Source organism: Dermochelys coriacea, chromosome 3 (genome assembly GCF_009764565.3).
Source record: "Dermochelys coriacea isolate rDerCor1 chromosome 3, rDerCor1.pri.v4, whole genome shotgun sequence".
Taxonomy (NCBI): Eukaryota; Metazoa; Chordata; order Testudines; family Dermochelyidae; genus Dermochelys; species Dermochelys coriacea.
The window spans coordinates 187212262-187230247 of NC_050070.1; the positions used below are offsets into that span (position 1 = coordinate 187212262).

Here is a 17986-nt window from a genome sequence, read left to right on the forward strand (position 1 = left end):
CTCGGGGCCCCGAGATAGTAAAGTGGACTGATGCGGCAGAAGGAGCATTTGCAGATTTAAGGACAGCCCTTTGCTGCCATCCAGTACTCATAGCCCCAGACTTCGAGAAGGAATTCTTCCTACAAACAGATGCCTCGGAGGTAGGGCTAGGAGCTGTCCTTTTGCAGATGGTAGGGGAGGAGGAACACCCAATTTTGTACCTCAGCCGGAAACTCCTCCCCAGGGAAAAAAAAGTACACTGTCGTTGAAAAGGAATGTCTGGCAGTAAAATGGGCTGTGGACACTCTCTGCTACTACCTACTGGGGCAGCAGTTTACCTCGTGACAGATCACGCCCCACTCCAGTGGATGCACAGAAACAAGGAGAAGAATGCAAGAGTGACTAGGTGGTTCCTATCCCTGCAGTCCTTCCATTTCCAGGTGCAGCATAGGGCTGGAAGCCAACACGGCAACGCTGATGGTCTATCACGACAGCACTGCCTCTCTTCCCAAGTAGCCCAACCCCATGGTGTTGAGTGGGGGTGGCGTAGGGGCTGGGGGGAGATATGTGATACAGCATGGCCAGAGGGCAGCAGGAGAGTGTTAGAAGGGAGCCTTATTTCCTGTAGAGGGAAGAAAGTTTGCTATAGATTAATTAAAGCACCTGAAGCCAATTAGAGCAGCTGAAGCCAGTCACCTGATAAAACCCCCCTGCCTCAATCAGACAAGAGGAGGAGTTGAAGCAGAGTGGATTTGTGTTGGAGCAGAGAGCAGTTTGGAGGGAAGCAGAGGAGAGTTTGGAGAAGTGCTGTGGTGGGCTAAGAAGACCAAGACCCCAGGTTAAGGGACATCTGGTTTGTGCAGAGGGAGGGCAGGAAGCCCCAAAAGCTGAAGGACAGGAGAGGGAAGTAGCCCAGGGGAAGGAAACGCTAGTTCATGTGGTTTACCGCTATCCCTAGGGCCCCTGGGCTGGGACCCGAAGTACAGGGCGGACCCGGGTCCCTCCCTCTCCACTCCCCTCCTCTAGGACACTAGTGGGGCACTTAATACCCCAGTTCAGGGGCAAGAAATGGTGCTCTGAACCCCTCCACAAGAAGAGAAAGCGCGAGACCCATCATAGTAGTGCCGGCAATTTACCACACTGTATTTTAAGACACTTGGTGAAAATAAATGCTTATCAATTTTTTAAAAATGTGGTGGATAAAATGTAGCAAGATATGGTAGCTTTATCATCCTATTTACTTTTTTCAGGCAGTTAAACACAGGAAGATACCATATCAAAGAAGTTGCAGAAAAAAATCTAGTGTATGAACTATAATTTACTTTCTATCAATATATTCCATTCTGATTGCTTATTCTTAGCATCCATAGGTTCAAATTGCCCCCAAAGACTTGTTTAGACTAGGGAAAAGGTGCCTCTCCCCATCAAGTTAGCTTGCTTGAGCTATTTTATCTCCATTGAAAACTCCACTGAACAGCGTCCACTCACTCTGTCTTCTTTTCCCTCTGTGTGTCCTTTATTAAATACTGGCTTTTTTGAGAACATCTGAAAAAAGGATTAGTTTAAAAAAAAACTATCAACTTTTCCATTCTAAGGTTATGCTACTGCTGTCAGTATAGACCAATATGAGATTAACTCACTAATGACTCTACTGCATGTTAATTGTTAGTGGTTTGGAATCTGCAGCAATTAGCTATTCATTCTGCTGCTTGTTTTTTTGGCATTGTGCCTTCCATTTCTCCCCTCCAATTTTTTTAGACTTCTGTAAGTCTTCTAGTTTTGAACTATTGGACTGGAACCTGCAAATGGGGCTAAAATGCTCTTTATATTAACACCAGTTGTTCTGCAATAGTGTTTCCATCAATCTTAAAGAACTTTTTTGTATGAATCTGATTTATAGCTGCTGATAGGCAAAAGAAATATGTTAATTAATTTTAAAAGTGAATTGTATCACTGTGTATGAAGGACTAATTTGTTTATTCAAATATAATAAACAGACAGTTCAGTTCCTGTTTTTGAGGAGGTAGCCTTCAATAAATGTATGGGTGGTCACTTGTTGACTACTTTTGAAAACACAGATTAAAGACTTTGGTTACAGACTACAGTGCACATTCCTAAGATCATCCAAGCTTACAACTTTCACTTCAAGATACTCCTCACTGCTGCTACTATCCATTGAAACTTGACTGAACACATTAACAGTTAACTAGTTTTAACAGGAATTCTTCTCTGACCCAGGCATGCACATCACCTGCTCAAAAAACCTTGAATAAGCTCAGTCTGTATTCAGGATACTGCAAACAGCATCTGTTCAGTCACTAGATAACACCATCAAGTGTAGTGTCAGATATGCTAAAATCATATATTACCACATCATGAATTAGACATGAAATTCACCCTACTAAAGAAGGCACCTGCAAGGTCCTTTGCACTTCAGACCTGTATTATATGTGTCTTAAGTGGTGCAAAAGGCTTGGATGATATCACTGTACAGGCTGAATTTCACTCATTCAGGGAGCCTTCTGCTGTAATACACATAACTTTGGGAAGCCCTGAAATACAAAGCAACTGTTTTAACATTTCTCATCTAAGGGGCACATACTTTTCTTACTCCCACATTTAATTCCCATTATTAATGAGAATTTTCGGTGTATACTGAGGGCAGTCTATGGCCACACTGTCATACTTGGGCAAACAAGTACTGGATGTCCCTTCCAAAAACCCTATATAGATTTGAAAATGAGGGAAAAATAAATGTAAAAGAAGAGAATGCCAAACAGCTAATTTCCAGCCACAAAACTTAGTTATCAGACCATATTTCCAAGTACTGGTAGTTTGCTGAATATGATGACATTTCCTATAGGGGTAAGGTTACTTATTCAAAACAGCAATAAAAGCAGCTCTAATGAACTTTTAGTACTAAAAAATGCTTAATTAGAAGCTCCTTGGAATGCATTATACCTGGGAAGGCCTAATTCTCTTGTATGTCTCAAGAATCTTTTCTTTCATTGGCACTATAATTTTACAAAATAAATCTGTAACATATTTTTTCAGTATCTTTTTTCAGCTTCAAATGTACACATTTTACCATACAATCATACATAACAAAAATTAAACACTTCCCCACTATACTTACAACAGAACCACCTTTAACATGAGTTGAGATGAACAACATGATAACAAAACACAAAACTGTGAATGAGTATAAAAGCTATTTTATAATGACTACAGGTATACTTAATTATTTTTTAACTCCGTAATTTGCAAATCCCTACTGTATTTTTAGTTAGGTTAAAATATAAACTAAAGGTACAACATGACTCTTAAGCATGTAAGGTGTTTGCTCAGGTTGATATTTATTACCAAATTATGGCAAATATTTTTCTTTGTTTTCTTTCCAAAGCAATGATTTTCTGGTTAATAGGGAAAGAAAATATATAATAAATAATAGATGATTTCAGAGTGACTATACAACAGCCACTTAAGCTCTTCTTGACAGCAATAACTTCATGACTATTCATCCTATGTGTGGGCTATATATTGCTGCCCCAAATTCCAGGCCACCTATGTCATGTATGTGTACTTGGTGGGAAGGGGGAAGATGTGTCCAAGTGGGGCACAAATGTTGCACCCTTCTGTGGATTTTCTCAGGTCTGCACAGTTCCTGATTTGCAGGTTTTCCATACATCTAATTTTCATCTGTCACATATAATGAAGACTCACAGTCTCTTAGGAAATCTGCTGCTAGGGGAAAACTACTTTTCCTCTCCCTAATGGATTGCTATGAATTCCTGTACTTTTGTTTTGCTTATTTTTAATCATGAATTTGATTGAATAAGCAGTTTGAGGAACTGAAGGGACTTTACTTTGTGCTGTGTCTCTAAAATCAATAAACAGGCCTTTTTTCAAAAAGAAGTTTTTTTTCTTTACCAAAAAAGGTCTTTGTTGGTTGGAAGGACTTTAGAACTGAGCTTGACTATAGTCAATTCCTTTTAAAATATGGGCCTCTTGGCCCCATTTCTCAGGTTACCTCATTTCTTGCAAGATTATTCCTGCCCTTAGAAGAAGTAATCCTTATAAGAGGCTATTGTGACAGGCCAATTAGAGCTGGAAGATTGTCCCATACTGACATGGCTTTGGCTTCCAGTGAGACTTGGGCTTCCATGCACTCAAGTCACTTCTGAAAATGGGATTTAGGAGCCTAAGTATCTTAAGCACTTTTGAAAATGTTACCCTGTATCTAGAAATATGAAAAAGTATAATTTGTTTAGTATTGCAAAATAATCAGTGGTCTAAACCTGCAAGCCCTCCTTCTGATGGAATTCCCTTTAGTCAATTGGGAGTTCCACATGTAGAGCTTTTACAGAAATGGAGGCAAAAAGGAAACATTTGAAGTGAACCAAATAAAAATATTTGTTTTGGCTCTATGAAGAAGTTATTGTAGTTCCTTGCTGGAGGGTAGAAGATTATACCATGATGGTATATTAATTTCACAGCAAAGGGAGGAGGATTCTCCAAAGATGCTTTGAACATGCTTTAGAAATGCTAGATCACTACTGTCATTAAAAGGCCATTCCTGTTCACTGATATCAATAACAGGGTATTACAACAATTTTTACTACCTTTTCACATGTAAGTGAGCAAGTATAGTCTTTTACTGATGTCAGCAGAAAAGTGTAATAACTCTTATTAGAACAACAACAGCATTACAGTTAAGGTTGTCAGCTTTTCCAGTTAAGAGGTCAATATGAATGCTTTATTCATGTAACAATGGTCAAATGTTAATCTTTAAGTGCTTGATAGTGCCCCTTTAATAAATAATAAAATATTTCATAAATGGTGTCTTAATATAGGAAAAATTATACCAGTGGTATGGACAGCTAAACAGGCATGGGATGAACATGACTAAGACTGAGGTAATGCGGGTCAGCAGAAGTGCCACAGGGAAACTGGATGTAGAGATTAATGGATCCTGTCTACACCAATCTGATCTGTTCAAGTACTCTGGTGGCTGGTTTATGGAAGATAGTGAGCTTGAATGTGAGACAGTCTAGACTGGGGAGTGCTGGAATAGTGCTGAATAACACTGAGGTTATTGTGTTATGTATGACACTGAGACTGAAAGCCCAACTGTATAATACAATGGTGCACCCCACCATGCTGTCTGGCGTAAAAGCATGGCTGGTAGAGAGATGGCCTACAGATGTTCAAGATATCTTCATACAATGCAAGTTACACAAAGGGACAGGTTTTGAAATGAAAGCATTGGGATAGAAATCAAAGTCATTCCGTGACTGATAAAATCCAGGAAGTGTGACTTCGCTGGTTCAGACACATACTGAGGATGAATGAAGAGGGCCTGGTGAAGACAGCATGGAAGGAGATGTTGGCAGGAAAGAGACCCTGAAGAAAGCCTAGGAAGCAATGGATGGACCTTAGGGCTGCCTTGGACAGACAAAGATGGTAAGATGCTTGCAGGATGACCCGACCCCAGAGGATGGGCTAAGGGGAACAAGAAGTTTATGACTCCTTGATCCACCCCATTGCCAGTTGGCACACTGTTGTCATGATATTTACCTCAAAAGTGGCATGTAATATACCATTAGAAAAATAATAACTCACTGATCATTAATATTCTTATGTCACATATGTACGGCAAACCTACAAAGAACTTTATAGCAGTGTTGAAAACATGTGACTAAAATGTATGTGTTTAAACCAGGAGTGTCAGGGACGTTGATAAACTGTTTTTCCCCAGACAGAGGAAAGAGACCAACACCTCAAACCAGGTATGACCAAAGTCTATGTGATACTCATTTGTATTGGAGGTTGCAGGAAGACATCATTTGCATTGGAAAAAGCACCAGAAGGGGAAGAACCAGCATAGAGTCTACACCAGACAACATGGTGTCTACAACCAGCAGGGAAACAGAACTTTATCCGGGGATACCCTTCAGAAGAATACATTTTGAAGATTTACTACTATAAAGAGAGGGGGAGAGAACCCCTTCACCTGAGAAGACAAGGGACTGACCACTTTGAGCTCTGGGAAGGGTCCTGGCCAGAGATTCTGGAGAAGACACTTGGTGAGAAACACTTTGAAAAAAGACTCTAGTTTGTTAAATTAGGTTTTAGAGCCTTAGAAGCATATTTTTATTTTTGTTTGCTTGTAACCCTTTCTACCTTTATTCCTAATACTTGGTATCACTTAAACCAATGACTTTTTGTTTAATAAACTTGTTTTACTTTTACTAGAAAACAATCCAATACTTTGATTAAAATGGAGTGTTTGTTAACTCCAGTTAAGATAATAAGCTGCTGGGCACTGTCTCTTTAAAGAAGCAGCGAACCTAATAACATCCGTAAGTGTTCAGCAAGAGGACTGGACACTACAGGGCAGATGGTTCGGGGAAATTTGGGACTATGTGGGTGTTGCGGTCACCCTGCAAAGAGTAACTGGGCGGTGGAAGCCAGGGTGTGACCTGCATGTTTATATGATGGCTGTTGGTGTTAGGATTGTAAGCCACAGTAGCACAGACAGTGACACAACCCCTTACTGATCTGGCTTGAACACCAAAGCATCACAAAGGTGTCTTAACATAGGCCCTAATTCAGTAAACACATGCTTAAATTCCACTGAAGCCAAAGCTAAGCAACTGGTTAAGTGCTTTGCTGAGTCAAGACCATAATGTGTAATTAATGTCCATAATGCAAACTAATCTCTGTGTGGAAAAAACAAACAAATTGGCCCAGGGATTGTGACATTAATTAGCACTAATTCAACTTCTCTAGGTAAAATCCTGGATTGAATGTGGTAGATAATTATGTAGGCTGTTACCAGAAAAAACACAAGAAGAGGCTATGCAGAAAATAGAAGCTAACTGTATCAGTTAAAAAAAAAACCAAAATGCACAAACTCAAATGCACCTTTTACAAGACCGATTGTATACTAGGCTGCAAATGATGATGGAACACATAAAATACTTGCATGCTATAGAGGATACTTTTAGTGATGAAATATAAGTATTTTGAACACACACGGTACTCTTTCATATAATCAGGGCTTGTTCCACACTACTACAAAAACACATTTTGTACATAATACCAAAGGTTACAGGCAGGTTTGAGAGCAAAATAATAGTTTGTTTACTGAGCTGCTTGTGGAGCTTTCATGATAGGATGGTACAAAATGTATTTTTTCCTTCTCAAACATAGCAGTTTATTAGTGCGTTAAGGTACATTTTGATTGTCATGCCATTCCAGCCAAAACTAGTAGTTATGTATAGGCCAGATCCTGCACCATCAAAGTCATTGGGAGTTTTGCCATTGAATTCAATGAGATCAGGACCTCAGTGATCTGAACAATATAGTAAAAGTAAAATATGTATACTCCTTGTATACAGTAGAGGTGAAATCCTGGCATTAACTAAAGTTAATGGCAAAACTCCCATTGACGTCAATGGGAAAACTTTAATGTGTTGCTCCCCCCGTATCATAAATAAATGTTGGTGGCCGTTAGTTAACTCAAAGTTTATTTAAAAAATTATTTCCTCTGCTATTTTTGTTCAGTAATGTTGCTGCTTCTTCCCTCTTTGGGTGACGTTCTCCCACTAACCCTCACATTTACCAGTGTGAGAAGAGCTGAGCAGTTTAGAAACCAGTCAGCATGCTAAATAAAGGTTTGTCTACTTAGCTCAGGAATTCAGTAACAATTTGAAGCAACAGGGAGAGCTGTTTTAGAAGTAATGTGAACTCAGTTTTGTCAGTGGAAGTTGTCTATATGATTCAGACAAAATGGAGCAAATTAAGGGCATATTTTAAACTTAATTGATTATTTTTAAACTGAATTTTCTGAGTTTTTGAATTTAAATCAGACACCTAATTTTACTGTATGCATTTTATATAAAGGTCTTTGCTTTGCAATATATGACTTAAGGCAAAAGACTAAGCTTTCCTTTCATATAAGTATATATTCATGCTATTTTTCAATTTTGTATTACGTATCTGATGTAGGATGCATTATGAACAGAGATCTGGTTTTTGGATAAATATGGTAGATTGTATGTTGCAAAAGCCACCTGAGAAGTACTTACTATACCATATATGGACAGTAGATACTAATCAGAGTGAAATATCTTAATAATTTTCATGTCTTTTCTTTTAAATAACAAAAATGGCTGAAATATTACAGATGAATAGCTAAATTTCTCTTTTTTGCAAGTCACATTAGTCACAGCATTGTTGTAGGAAGAGCTTAAAGTCAATGAAACTTTTGCCTTTCATGTCAGTAGAAACAGAATCTGGGCCCATTGTGTATCTTTAAACTTTACCCGTTGACTAAGATTTGTTGAAAATTGAAGTAAATTGAATACAAATGTGATTAATCTTTAGATATTCATTTATTCCAAATTTATAGACCAAAGTGAATGTATTTGGATGATCATACCATAGCTACGCAATGTTTAAAAAGGGAGTGGACATTTGTATTAAAACAGAAGGCCCTTCTTACTCCAACATGACGTCAGTAATACAGCTCCTCTGAGCATGCTATTGTTTTAAACAGAGGTCCCCAAACTTTCACATTGGTTGTAAAATATTATTTAGTGTTGTTGGACTAAGGAAAATGTCATACATCTGCAAACAATTAGAAGGAGTTGGACAAATTTTTTATTAATTAAACAATAAAACATCCTTACGTGTGACTGTGGGCTCATCTACACAGTGTGGCAAAGCATGCTACAAGGGTCCTTTTTGTAGAAAGCTCTAATGGGCTGTTCTCTAACTTCCCCATGTAGACCCTGCTAGTGTGCTCTAAAAGGTACTGTGTTCAAGTTAATGTCCTGCCCCGTTGAACACTTTTCTATGCCATGTAGATAAGCCCTGTATGTACGGAAGTCAGATTCCCCTTCCTGCGATTGTCATATGAAATAAGAACTTTTAACAACAATTAAGTAAAGCTTCAGTGGGGCCACTGGTGATCAACAATATCATTTATAAGATCTTTTCAGCATTGCACTGCATGAAGATATCCAAGTTGTACTTTAAAGATATCCAAAGTTGTGTACTTTAAATCCTCCAAAACCTTTTAATCTTTCTTTCAAACATAGTGACTATTATCCATTTTGCAACTGGGATTATTCAGTATAATAACTACCACTGACTTTAATGGAGCTAAGATTTCATCCTTAGTTCATACATTCTGCTTCTCCAACATGATTAGCCAAAGTTAAGATTTTAGCCACAGTGAGTTAATTATTGTTATAGTTAACCAAAGCCTTTACAAAACTGATTTTATCTTTAATTGAAAAGCTTTCTGGAAACCAAAGAAGCTTTAATAACACAAGCACCCTTCCTCTCAAAAAATGCTGGTATAAGAAATTAGAATGTTTTGTTCAACCCTAGGAAATTAATCCTTCATTATACCATGAATTTTATAAATTTAGTTCAAAATTCAAAATACTCAGAACACAGTAAGGCATTAATACTACATACAATTAAGCACTTCCCTACTGGCACCTTAAATAATTGTAAACCTAAAAAGAATGTAGCAGGAAACACACTTCTATTTAAAACATTTTAGAGTTATTTATGAACACTATAATATATATTATATATTAAATAATCCATTAAATTGAAATAACTTATTGAAATTCAACAAAATGAATGTTAACAAATATCACATTAAGTTCAGTGCCATGTACCATAATTCTGAAATTAAAGACATAAATTACACTGGTCAGGCAGATGAAGCATCATGTTGAAATGTTGATTTATAGTACTAACTAAAAACAGTTTCCATTACAATAACTACGCTTCTGCTTATTAGTAAGTAAATGATGTTGGTACTGTATAAATGAATACTAAGAAGAAAGGAACTACAGCTGTGTAACACAGCTTGCCCTGATTATAGCCACTTTACTACTATTTTATATGATTACATTGATATTGAAGCCAGAGGATGGAAAAAATGAACAGGCCAAGTTTCAGTGGGCACTTTGAGTTCTCCACAAGTTTCCTATTGACTTGCTTGAAAACCATGCTTATGAATCAAGGGCAGAATTTAGCCCAACATCTTTTCTTTCATAAACGTATACTTTCTAAAAATAACAGATGTTCAAGTAAACTATTTAAACAAATAACAAATGAGAAGCCATCTCAGTTTAGAATAGTGTTGCAAGTCTGACTCTTGAATCAACATTAACATTGCTAATACTCTGAGAATTGTGGCACTGTGCATGGTGTATGCACACTCATATGGATGTTGTTCATTGCCATAGTTTCACAGGCTAGCTAACCTTCATATTGGAAGTAAGCTGGCAGGCTCTCAGCAGATCTACTCCTCTAAAATCGGAAGAGTACAAGTTGTTCAGCTGTTTGTTTCCGAGGCTTTCAGATAGAGACTATATGCAAATGTGATCTAAATATATGTGAGCTAAACATTCTATATTATAGTTTGAGTCTAAGGTAAAGTTCATAGTGCAATTAATCTTTCATGCATTCAAATTTTAATTAGAGAAAATATAGTTTAAGGATATCTCTGAAACTGGAAGAATACCCCTTACTTTCTCAGGTACTATGTTTCCTACTTTCTTCAATGCAGTGTATCTCAGACACATTTAATGTAACCCAAAAAGCTTAATACAACTGAATTTGCTTATCTAAGTTTTACATGAAGATGTATAAACAGTAGGACTGATTCTGCTCATTCACATCAGTGGGAGCAGAAGCAGGACCAGAGTTGGTAAAGCTGCAGGAAATCGCAAATATTGTTACCTTGAGCTATGACAGGGAAATATATAAATGACAAACTTTAAAGAACATTCTAAGGAAATATATGTGTACTATACTAGGATGCAGCAATGGAATTGCTGGCAAGGACAAAACTCCCCTGCTGTCATTGTGCATACATATGATTTTCTGTCATTCACTTTGAGCATGATTGTAAAGGTTAACAGAAGGCAGTTGCTTACCTTGGCATACATTTTGCTCGCTTTGCTCATACCCAGTTGCACACTGTATTTGGTGAGTTGGATTTGGAGGTGGTCGATGAGGATCAGCAGGGGTCCGTCGAATGACATTGTTTCGTCCACCAGTGGATTCAGCAGCTGTGTCTTCTCGTCCATTATTTACAATAATTTGAGCTGTTCTAGGTAGACAGAGGTATCCTCCATAGTGGTTAACACATTTCATCCCACCTTTGCATGCATCTGGGACAATTTCACATTCATCAATATCTGTGGTTAGCAACAACACAAGTCATGTTTTAAAATGGGACCTTAACAGACATTAACACAAATAATGTAACAAGGCATGCAAGTACATGTGTATTGTCCAAAACATCAAAACGCGGATGTAGAAGATAATTCAAGAGAAAGGACTAAAAATACCATTAATAAATTTTTCACTTATAAAGATTTACTATACCTTTGCACCGCTGCCTGACAGGATCCCATTCATAGCCATCTGTACATTGCTATATAGAAAAGAGATGCAGAAAAATGACTGATGAATTAATATTTTTAAATACTTCATGCACTTGTTGCTGCGGAAAATTGTGTTCTGAACAAACAATAACCAGGGTGGTGATATATTTTTCAGAATATCAGGGAAATAGATCTCAGTGCAATACTACTGTGTAACAAAACTAAGCAGTAGTTTATAACAGGAAATGAATAATCCTTTCCTAAATGTTGGCCTAATGTCTATTCTAAATTGACAAATTTAGAGCCTGATCTTTTAAGGCGCTCAGTGCCTCCAGAGAGAAGAGCATCTTCTGTTCCCAGGGAAGTCAATAGTTGCAGAAGGCTCTCAAGATCTTGCAGGACCAGACCCTAAGTTCTTTGACTCATAAAGTGTAGATCAGTGCTACTCAAAGTGGTGGTCCATGGACCGGTGCTGGTCCACAAGCCATCAGTTGCCAGTTTGTGCGCACATTGGAAACAAAAATTGCTGGTTCCCCACATCAGATAGCTTGAAAAGCACTGGTGTAGATGACACTCCAGTTCAAGACCTTGATCCAGCCAAGCCTTACTCACATGAGTAGTCCTGTGGATGTCAATGTCACTAGAGTATTGCCATCTTGAAAATAATGAGTCATGCCCCAAATCATGAGATTTTTAAAAATAGTAAATTGTGGGCTCTTTTTTATTTGCCTGCTTGATTTTAAGCCATTAAGATTCATGTTCTTAAGCTTTTCTTTACAGCCAGGAGGGCTAGAAACTTACTTTCTTTTTTTAAAGAAGAAAGTTGAGATTCTCACATAATCATATGACTCCAGGAGCTTGGTCTTTAGAAAAAACAGCAGGTATTGTGAGACTCATGATAAAATTGTGAGTTGCAACACTGGGACTACTTATGTGAGTAAGACTTTGCAGGGTTCAAATGAGACAAAACATGAAGTCCATGTATCTATTTATATCAGTATGGACTACAAATGTGAGAGAGAGTTTGAGGGATAAGGTTCCAGACTTTTTAGAAGGGCATCTTCACCTTCCCTCTGGCCCAAAGTATTCATTTTCTAGAACACAAGATCTAATTTTTGAGAGGCTTAATTATCATCTCAAATGACAATTAGCGGAAACTGACTGAGCACCATAGTGCTGTTGAAGTGCACAAGAATACAGATGTAAAACATCAGTAGATAAACTAAGATATAGTACGTGTTGTCTGTCCTGCTTGATATATTATTTCTCGTAGAGTTGCAGAAAAGGAGTTGACTCAATAAATCAGCTAGTCACAGTGAGCCAAATTAGTTCTTGCTGTATCTCCTTGGCTTTAGTGGAGCTACATCAGGGATAAATTTGACCCAGAGTGTTGATATCCATATTGCTCAATGTATTATGCTGAAGTTGTTCTGAGAAACTTGTTACTAATAGAGATTGAATCAGCAGTAGAAACAACAACATTTTGTTTATTCACAGGTGACATCAGTGATCTGCCAAATGTAGCAGTGAGCTGGAGGGAAAAACCTCTAGTGTTAGGAGGGGGTAAGAGGACAGCTAATTGTATTATAATTCTAGCTCTCTAAAGGAATGACTGCATGCTGAGTTGACACCACAAAAGTTACTGTAGCTATGAAAACCCAAGCCCAAAGGAAAACAAGCAAATTCATGTATTTACTGAATCACCCAATTCCTGCTAATGCACAACAGAAGTAATGTGTACTTAATACTAATGAGCCAAATCCTCTCCCATCAAAGTCAATGGGAATTTTGCCATTGACTTCGGTGGAACCCCAAGATTTGGCCCTAAATGCATATAGTACATGTATCAAAAATATTAGTGTAATGGGGTACAGTTTTCAAAAGCAACTAAATCCTGTTTTTAAAAGTGAGTTAGGCACTTAAAGCCTAAGTCCCACTAACATTCTATGAGGTTTGGGCTTCTAAGTTCTAGAGCCATTTTGGAAAATAGGACTTAGCAGCCTACATCACTTAGAGGCTTTTGAAAATTTTATGGTAGGTCTAAACGAAACTAGCTGAGTTTACTGGAAGAAGGCTGGATTTTTTTTTTTAGGGAATACACAATAAAAAATAGAAAATGAGCCTGTGTACTAGGCATAATCTCACTTTTAAGGTCCTATGTTAAAACATTTTATAAATTTCTTTTTGCTGTAACATAAGTATTTATAACATATAGACTGATTCTGCAGCACTTACTCAAGTGAGCAGTCCCCTGACTTCAGTGAGACTACTTATGTGAGCAACAATTGCGTGATCTCAGGCCCTTTGGCCAAAATCCTACAATTTGTCCCACAAGGACAACCTTCTTTGCTTGTGTGGAATCCCACTGATTTCAGTGGGGCTCTGTGCAGGAACAGCAATCCACCTATATAAAACAAGATTCAGGATCAGGGCCTGTGTTGGTAATAGGGGTCAAATATGAAACTGTTTTTTTTTTTCATGATCCAAGCCAATGTAAACATTACTCTGCCAGTGATATTCATTACAAAAGTAAATGAGTAAACATAGATGAAAAAGTAACTTACATAAAGGAGACAGCCCTGCCCCTCTATTCTTATCACATCCATTTTAGGGTGTGAGTAGAACATATTTCCAATATTTTATTAGCAGCTGGTCATAGCCACACAAATAATTGTTCAAAACTATTCTTGACACTGACGATATACCAGCTGGAAAATGTCATAATTTACACACAGCATTAAATTTTAAGACTACAGTTACAAAGTACTTATATTTTGTTAAAACACCTTGAAATCTCCTAGAAGAAATGGAGCAACACATTTTGACTTGTAGCCGACATACATGATGTTTCATATATTTATAATTAATGTAATAAATTTGTTTTAAATAAGTCATATACAGTATTTCTGTAATTTTGAAGATGCTTGGGCATCTTATTTCACAGAACTTGGAATTGCATATCACAATATGTCATACGCTGTTATGGATAACATTTACTTTGTACATTTATGATTTTCCAGTCTAATTTTTGCATCCATAAAACAAAACAAAAATGCTTCTGGAGGGTACAAATCTTTCTGAAAGGTAGGGAAAAAGCCTCATCTTATAATTTTGTTCATCTAATTCAGTACTTAAATAAACCTTTCAAAACAGAAGGTATCGCCAACAAGTTCAAAGCCTGAAACTTGGTTTCACTCGAGAAGCACCTTAGTCTAAAATTAAAATACAAAGTCAAAGAACTTTGAACTGAACACTCTATATTGGCAAAGAATTATGGTTTCTCTGTTGAGGGTTATTTAGAAAAGAATCCCTGCTAAGCAATAAATATCTCAAAGTCTATTAAACCTTACCGTGTATGTTATAGTTTCTTCAGTTTCCTGTGAATTTATTGTAGTAAGAGTGAAAGCAGCCAAGAACATAACTGTCAACATCATGAATCTTGAAAGAAAGGAAAAAAACCCAATGTTTAGCACCTTTTACTGTTAAAAAGCTAAGAATAACCAGCTATGGGGGCATATCCCACACTCCTTACTAGAGTAAGACTTCCACTGAAGAATAAGGAAGGTAAGATGGAGCCCTTGTTATATTATGAGGAAGTGGCTGAGATTTAGCAATGTCTTAATCAGTTTTATCTTTCCCCAGCTGAAGTAACAGACATTAAAATAATTTAACAATTAACACTGCATCACACTCAAGCATCTGTTCTCTAAAATAACATAGCCCAAATACCATACATGTTTACAACATTCTTGCAATTATCTGATTTGGTTTTAAAATTAATTTTCAAATGACTTCATGTCCCACCAGAAATATCTGTGAGAGAGATCTAACAGGTAAAAGAACCAGGGGAAAAAGATAAAAATGGGATTTACCTGGATCCTGCCAGTTTTTGTAAACAACCCCCATATTGTATTATCAAAATAGAGACTACGTGTAGCCCTATCTACCGCACCAAAAAATCCCAGACCCTGATGAAACAGCACTGCAAAATGACAGATCTAGCACCTACATCCTGACAATTTTTGGCCCTACTCCCCCAAACTGCATCATCTAAACAGATGACAGGTTTAGCTGCTCTGACTGCAATTTAAAAATCCAAACCTGATGTACCCTAATGCAACAGTCCCACAAAAACTCTGATCTGAAATCTGGATGCTGCTGGGTCTTGCCCAATTTTTCCACAAACCCAGAAACTGTACCACCTTCCATTATTCCACCAAAATAATCTGGACCTTCACTCACGCAGGTACAAGGAAGCTACCAACAACTCTAATTTGGCATATGTACTCTGCTGGATCTGGCTAACTGCTGGCTGCCTACTTTCCCCAGTTTACCATCTAAATGTATGCAGTTTCTTTTAGTACACCACAATCATCCGGATCCCAATGTATCATAGTGCAACAGTGCTGCAAAAACATGTATCCAGTGACTAAAGCTGGCTGAATTTTGGCCATGAATTTCCCAATCACACTATTACCACCCAACTGTATTTGACCCTTCAGTTCAAGGAATTCATTTATGTTTACCAACATATTGTGGCCACAAAAAAGCTTTTGTGGTTCTTCTGCACTGGGGTGCAACAGGGTCAGGGTTTTTAAGGTAGCTAGGAGCAGCTAAACATGTTCTCTGGGTGTTCAGATTTGGGTCAAAAAATGGGAGATCCGGCAGGATCCAGGTGCTGGATCCAGAGTTGGTGACACTGTTGTGCCATGATGTGCCTGGGCCCCAAATCTGGCCGGATTCAACTTTTCCCCAAGCCCCTGGTCTTACCAGTTTATAAACTAAGCGTGGGAAGTTCCAATGTATTCCCTTCTCAGAAGGTTTTTAAAAATAAACCCATCTAGTCAACTTCAGTTCGGGTTACTTCGTATTTCAATTAACTCAGAAAAGTTCTCTGCTCTGCTCTCCCATGCCCTGATTAACGTTGGCAACGTCGGGCAGCTTCCAAGCAAAGCAGGTAGCCTGAAGCAGTCCCCCATCCCCTGCGCACCGAAGAGGGGGAGCGGGGAAACCCAGCGCCCCGAACCCCCGAGAGTCCTGTTCTGCCCTGAGCCCAGTGATCCCATCCCCGCTCCCGGTCTGCCCGGCCTCTGGCGCCCACAGAGCAATTCACCAGCAGCCCCCGCACCACTGTGCCCCACGCACGCGCTCACCCCACCGGCCCCGGGCGAGCCGTGCGCAGCGCGCCCCCAGCTCCTCGTCTCCCGCCTGGGCTGCTCAGGCGGCGCCTTACCTGAGCGCAGAGCAGGGCTCCTCTGAGGGCACCTAGGAGCTGGGCTAGCCTGCAAGCGCTGCCGGGGAGGAGAGCGAGTTTCCGCAGCAGGTTGGCCCCGCGCTCGGCTCCCAGCCCGTCCTCTCCGCGCGCCGCCGGGGGAGCGCTCGCAAGGCTGCCTGGCGCTCCTACTCCCCCCGCCGGCCTGGCATTCAGTGACACGGGCCCGCTCCGGTGGTGTCTATTGAACGCCCCCTCCCGGCCCCGTGCTCAGTGAGTTAACCCCTTCGGCTGGGGCGCACGCTGCGCGGGAGGAGAGACCGGGAGCGATCGCCCCGTGCCCCGCCGTGCCAGCCACAGGGGAGCGTGTCACCTTTGTTAAGAAACCCCAGTCCAGCCGCTGCCCCTCCGCCCCTTGCGCCGGGCTGCACCGAGGGTAAGCGAGAATGTGAACGCGTCGTTATTTCGGTAGCTCCGGGAGGGGGCGGGCTGTCCCCTTCCAGGCGAAATGTGAAGAGCCAGAGACTTCAGACTCAGGGGGCCAATTTGGTTGCAGTGGGACTGCTCGTGCTGCTCAAGTTGAGCCTGTGCCGGAGAGCCTTCAGGAGCCAGACCACGGTGTGTAAAGTTCCTCACAAATGTAAGTGCTTGCCGGAGTTGGGGGCTATAAAAGGCAGGTCCCTGCCCCAGAGAGCTTCCCATTGGAAGTCAGGCACATCTGCATTAGCTGCTGCGGTCAAAAGGACACAGGGTGCATTGTGTCTAGGATGGAGATTAATATGGAAAACATTATAATGCCATTATATAAATAAATGGTGCAGCCTCATCTGGAATACTGTGTGCTGTACTGGTTATCCTAGTTACCAGAAAAAAATGCAGAATTAGAGGGAATGAAGAAAAGTGTGATGAGAATGATGAAGGGCTTGGGAGAACTCATATAAAGGCTGAAAAGTGTAAGGTTATTTACTTTAGAAAGGAGATGAATCAGAGGGAACATGATAAAAGTATATAACCCGATGAATGGGGTCTAGAGAAGGTAGATCAGGAGTTTCCATTCTCTGTGTCTCAGAAAACAAGAACAAGAGGGTGTTTAATGAACTGAGAGGTGGCAAATTCAAACCAGTCAAGATACTTTTTTTTTCACACAATGCATAATTGAACTGTGGAACTCATTGCTACAGGATGTTGTTGAGGTCAAAAACTCAGCAAGATTTAACACTGGATTGGATATTGATATGGCTAACAGTAACAACCTGCATTGTTATAGTGAATGCTAATGTGCATTTTGGAAGATGTAGTAAACCTTATAATTCAGGGTTTAAGATAAAGTCTAATTATTTAAAGTCTAATTATTAGGGATTAGGAGGAGACA

General features: G+C 39.4%; 1 protein-coding gene across 3 annotated transcripts in view; it reads right to left on the reverse strand.

Moving 5' to 3' along the window:
- Positions 1-17226, reverse strand: part of EFEMP1 (EGF containing fibulin extracellular matrix protein 1) — a 91952-nt gene extending 74726 nt beyond the window's left edge. Inside the window, exons 1-4 of one of the 3 annotated variants that reach the window (XM_043512335.1) lie at positions 16988-17226; positions 14753-14840; positions 11404-11452; positions 10950-11213 (exon numbers count right to left, since the gene is read on the reverse strand). In XM_043512335.1, the coding sequence (XP_043368270.1) occupies positions 10950-11213; positions 11404-11452; positions 14753-14836 (397 nt within the window). In that variant the 5' untranslated portion in view covers positions 14837-14840; positions 16988-17226. Of the gene's footprint in view, positions 1-10949; positions 11214-11403; positions 11453-14752; positions 14841-16555 lie in introns of all 3 variants that reach the window. The other 2 variants (XM_038395592.2, XM_043512334.1) reach the window with 2 other exon arrangements.
- Between the last annotated feature and the right edge of the window lie 760 nt (positions 17227-17986).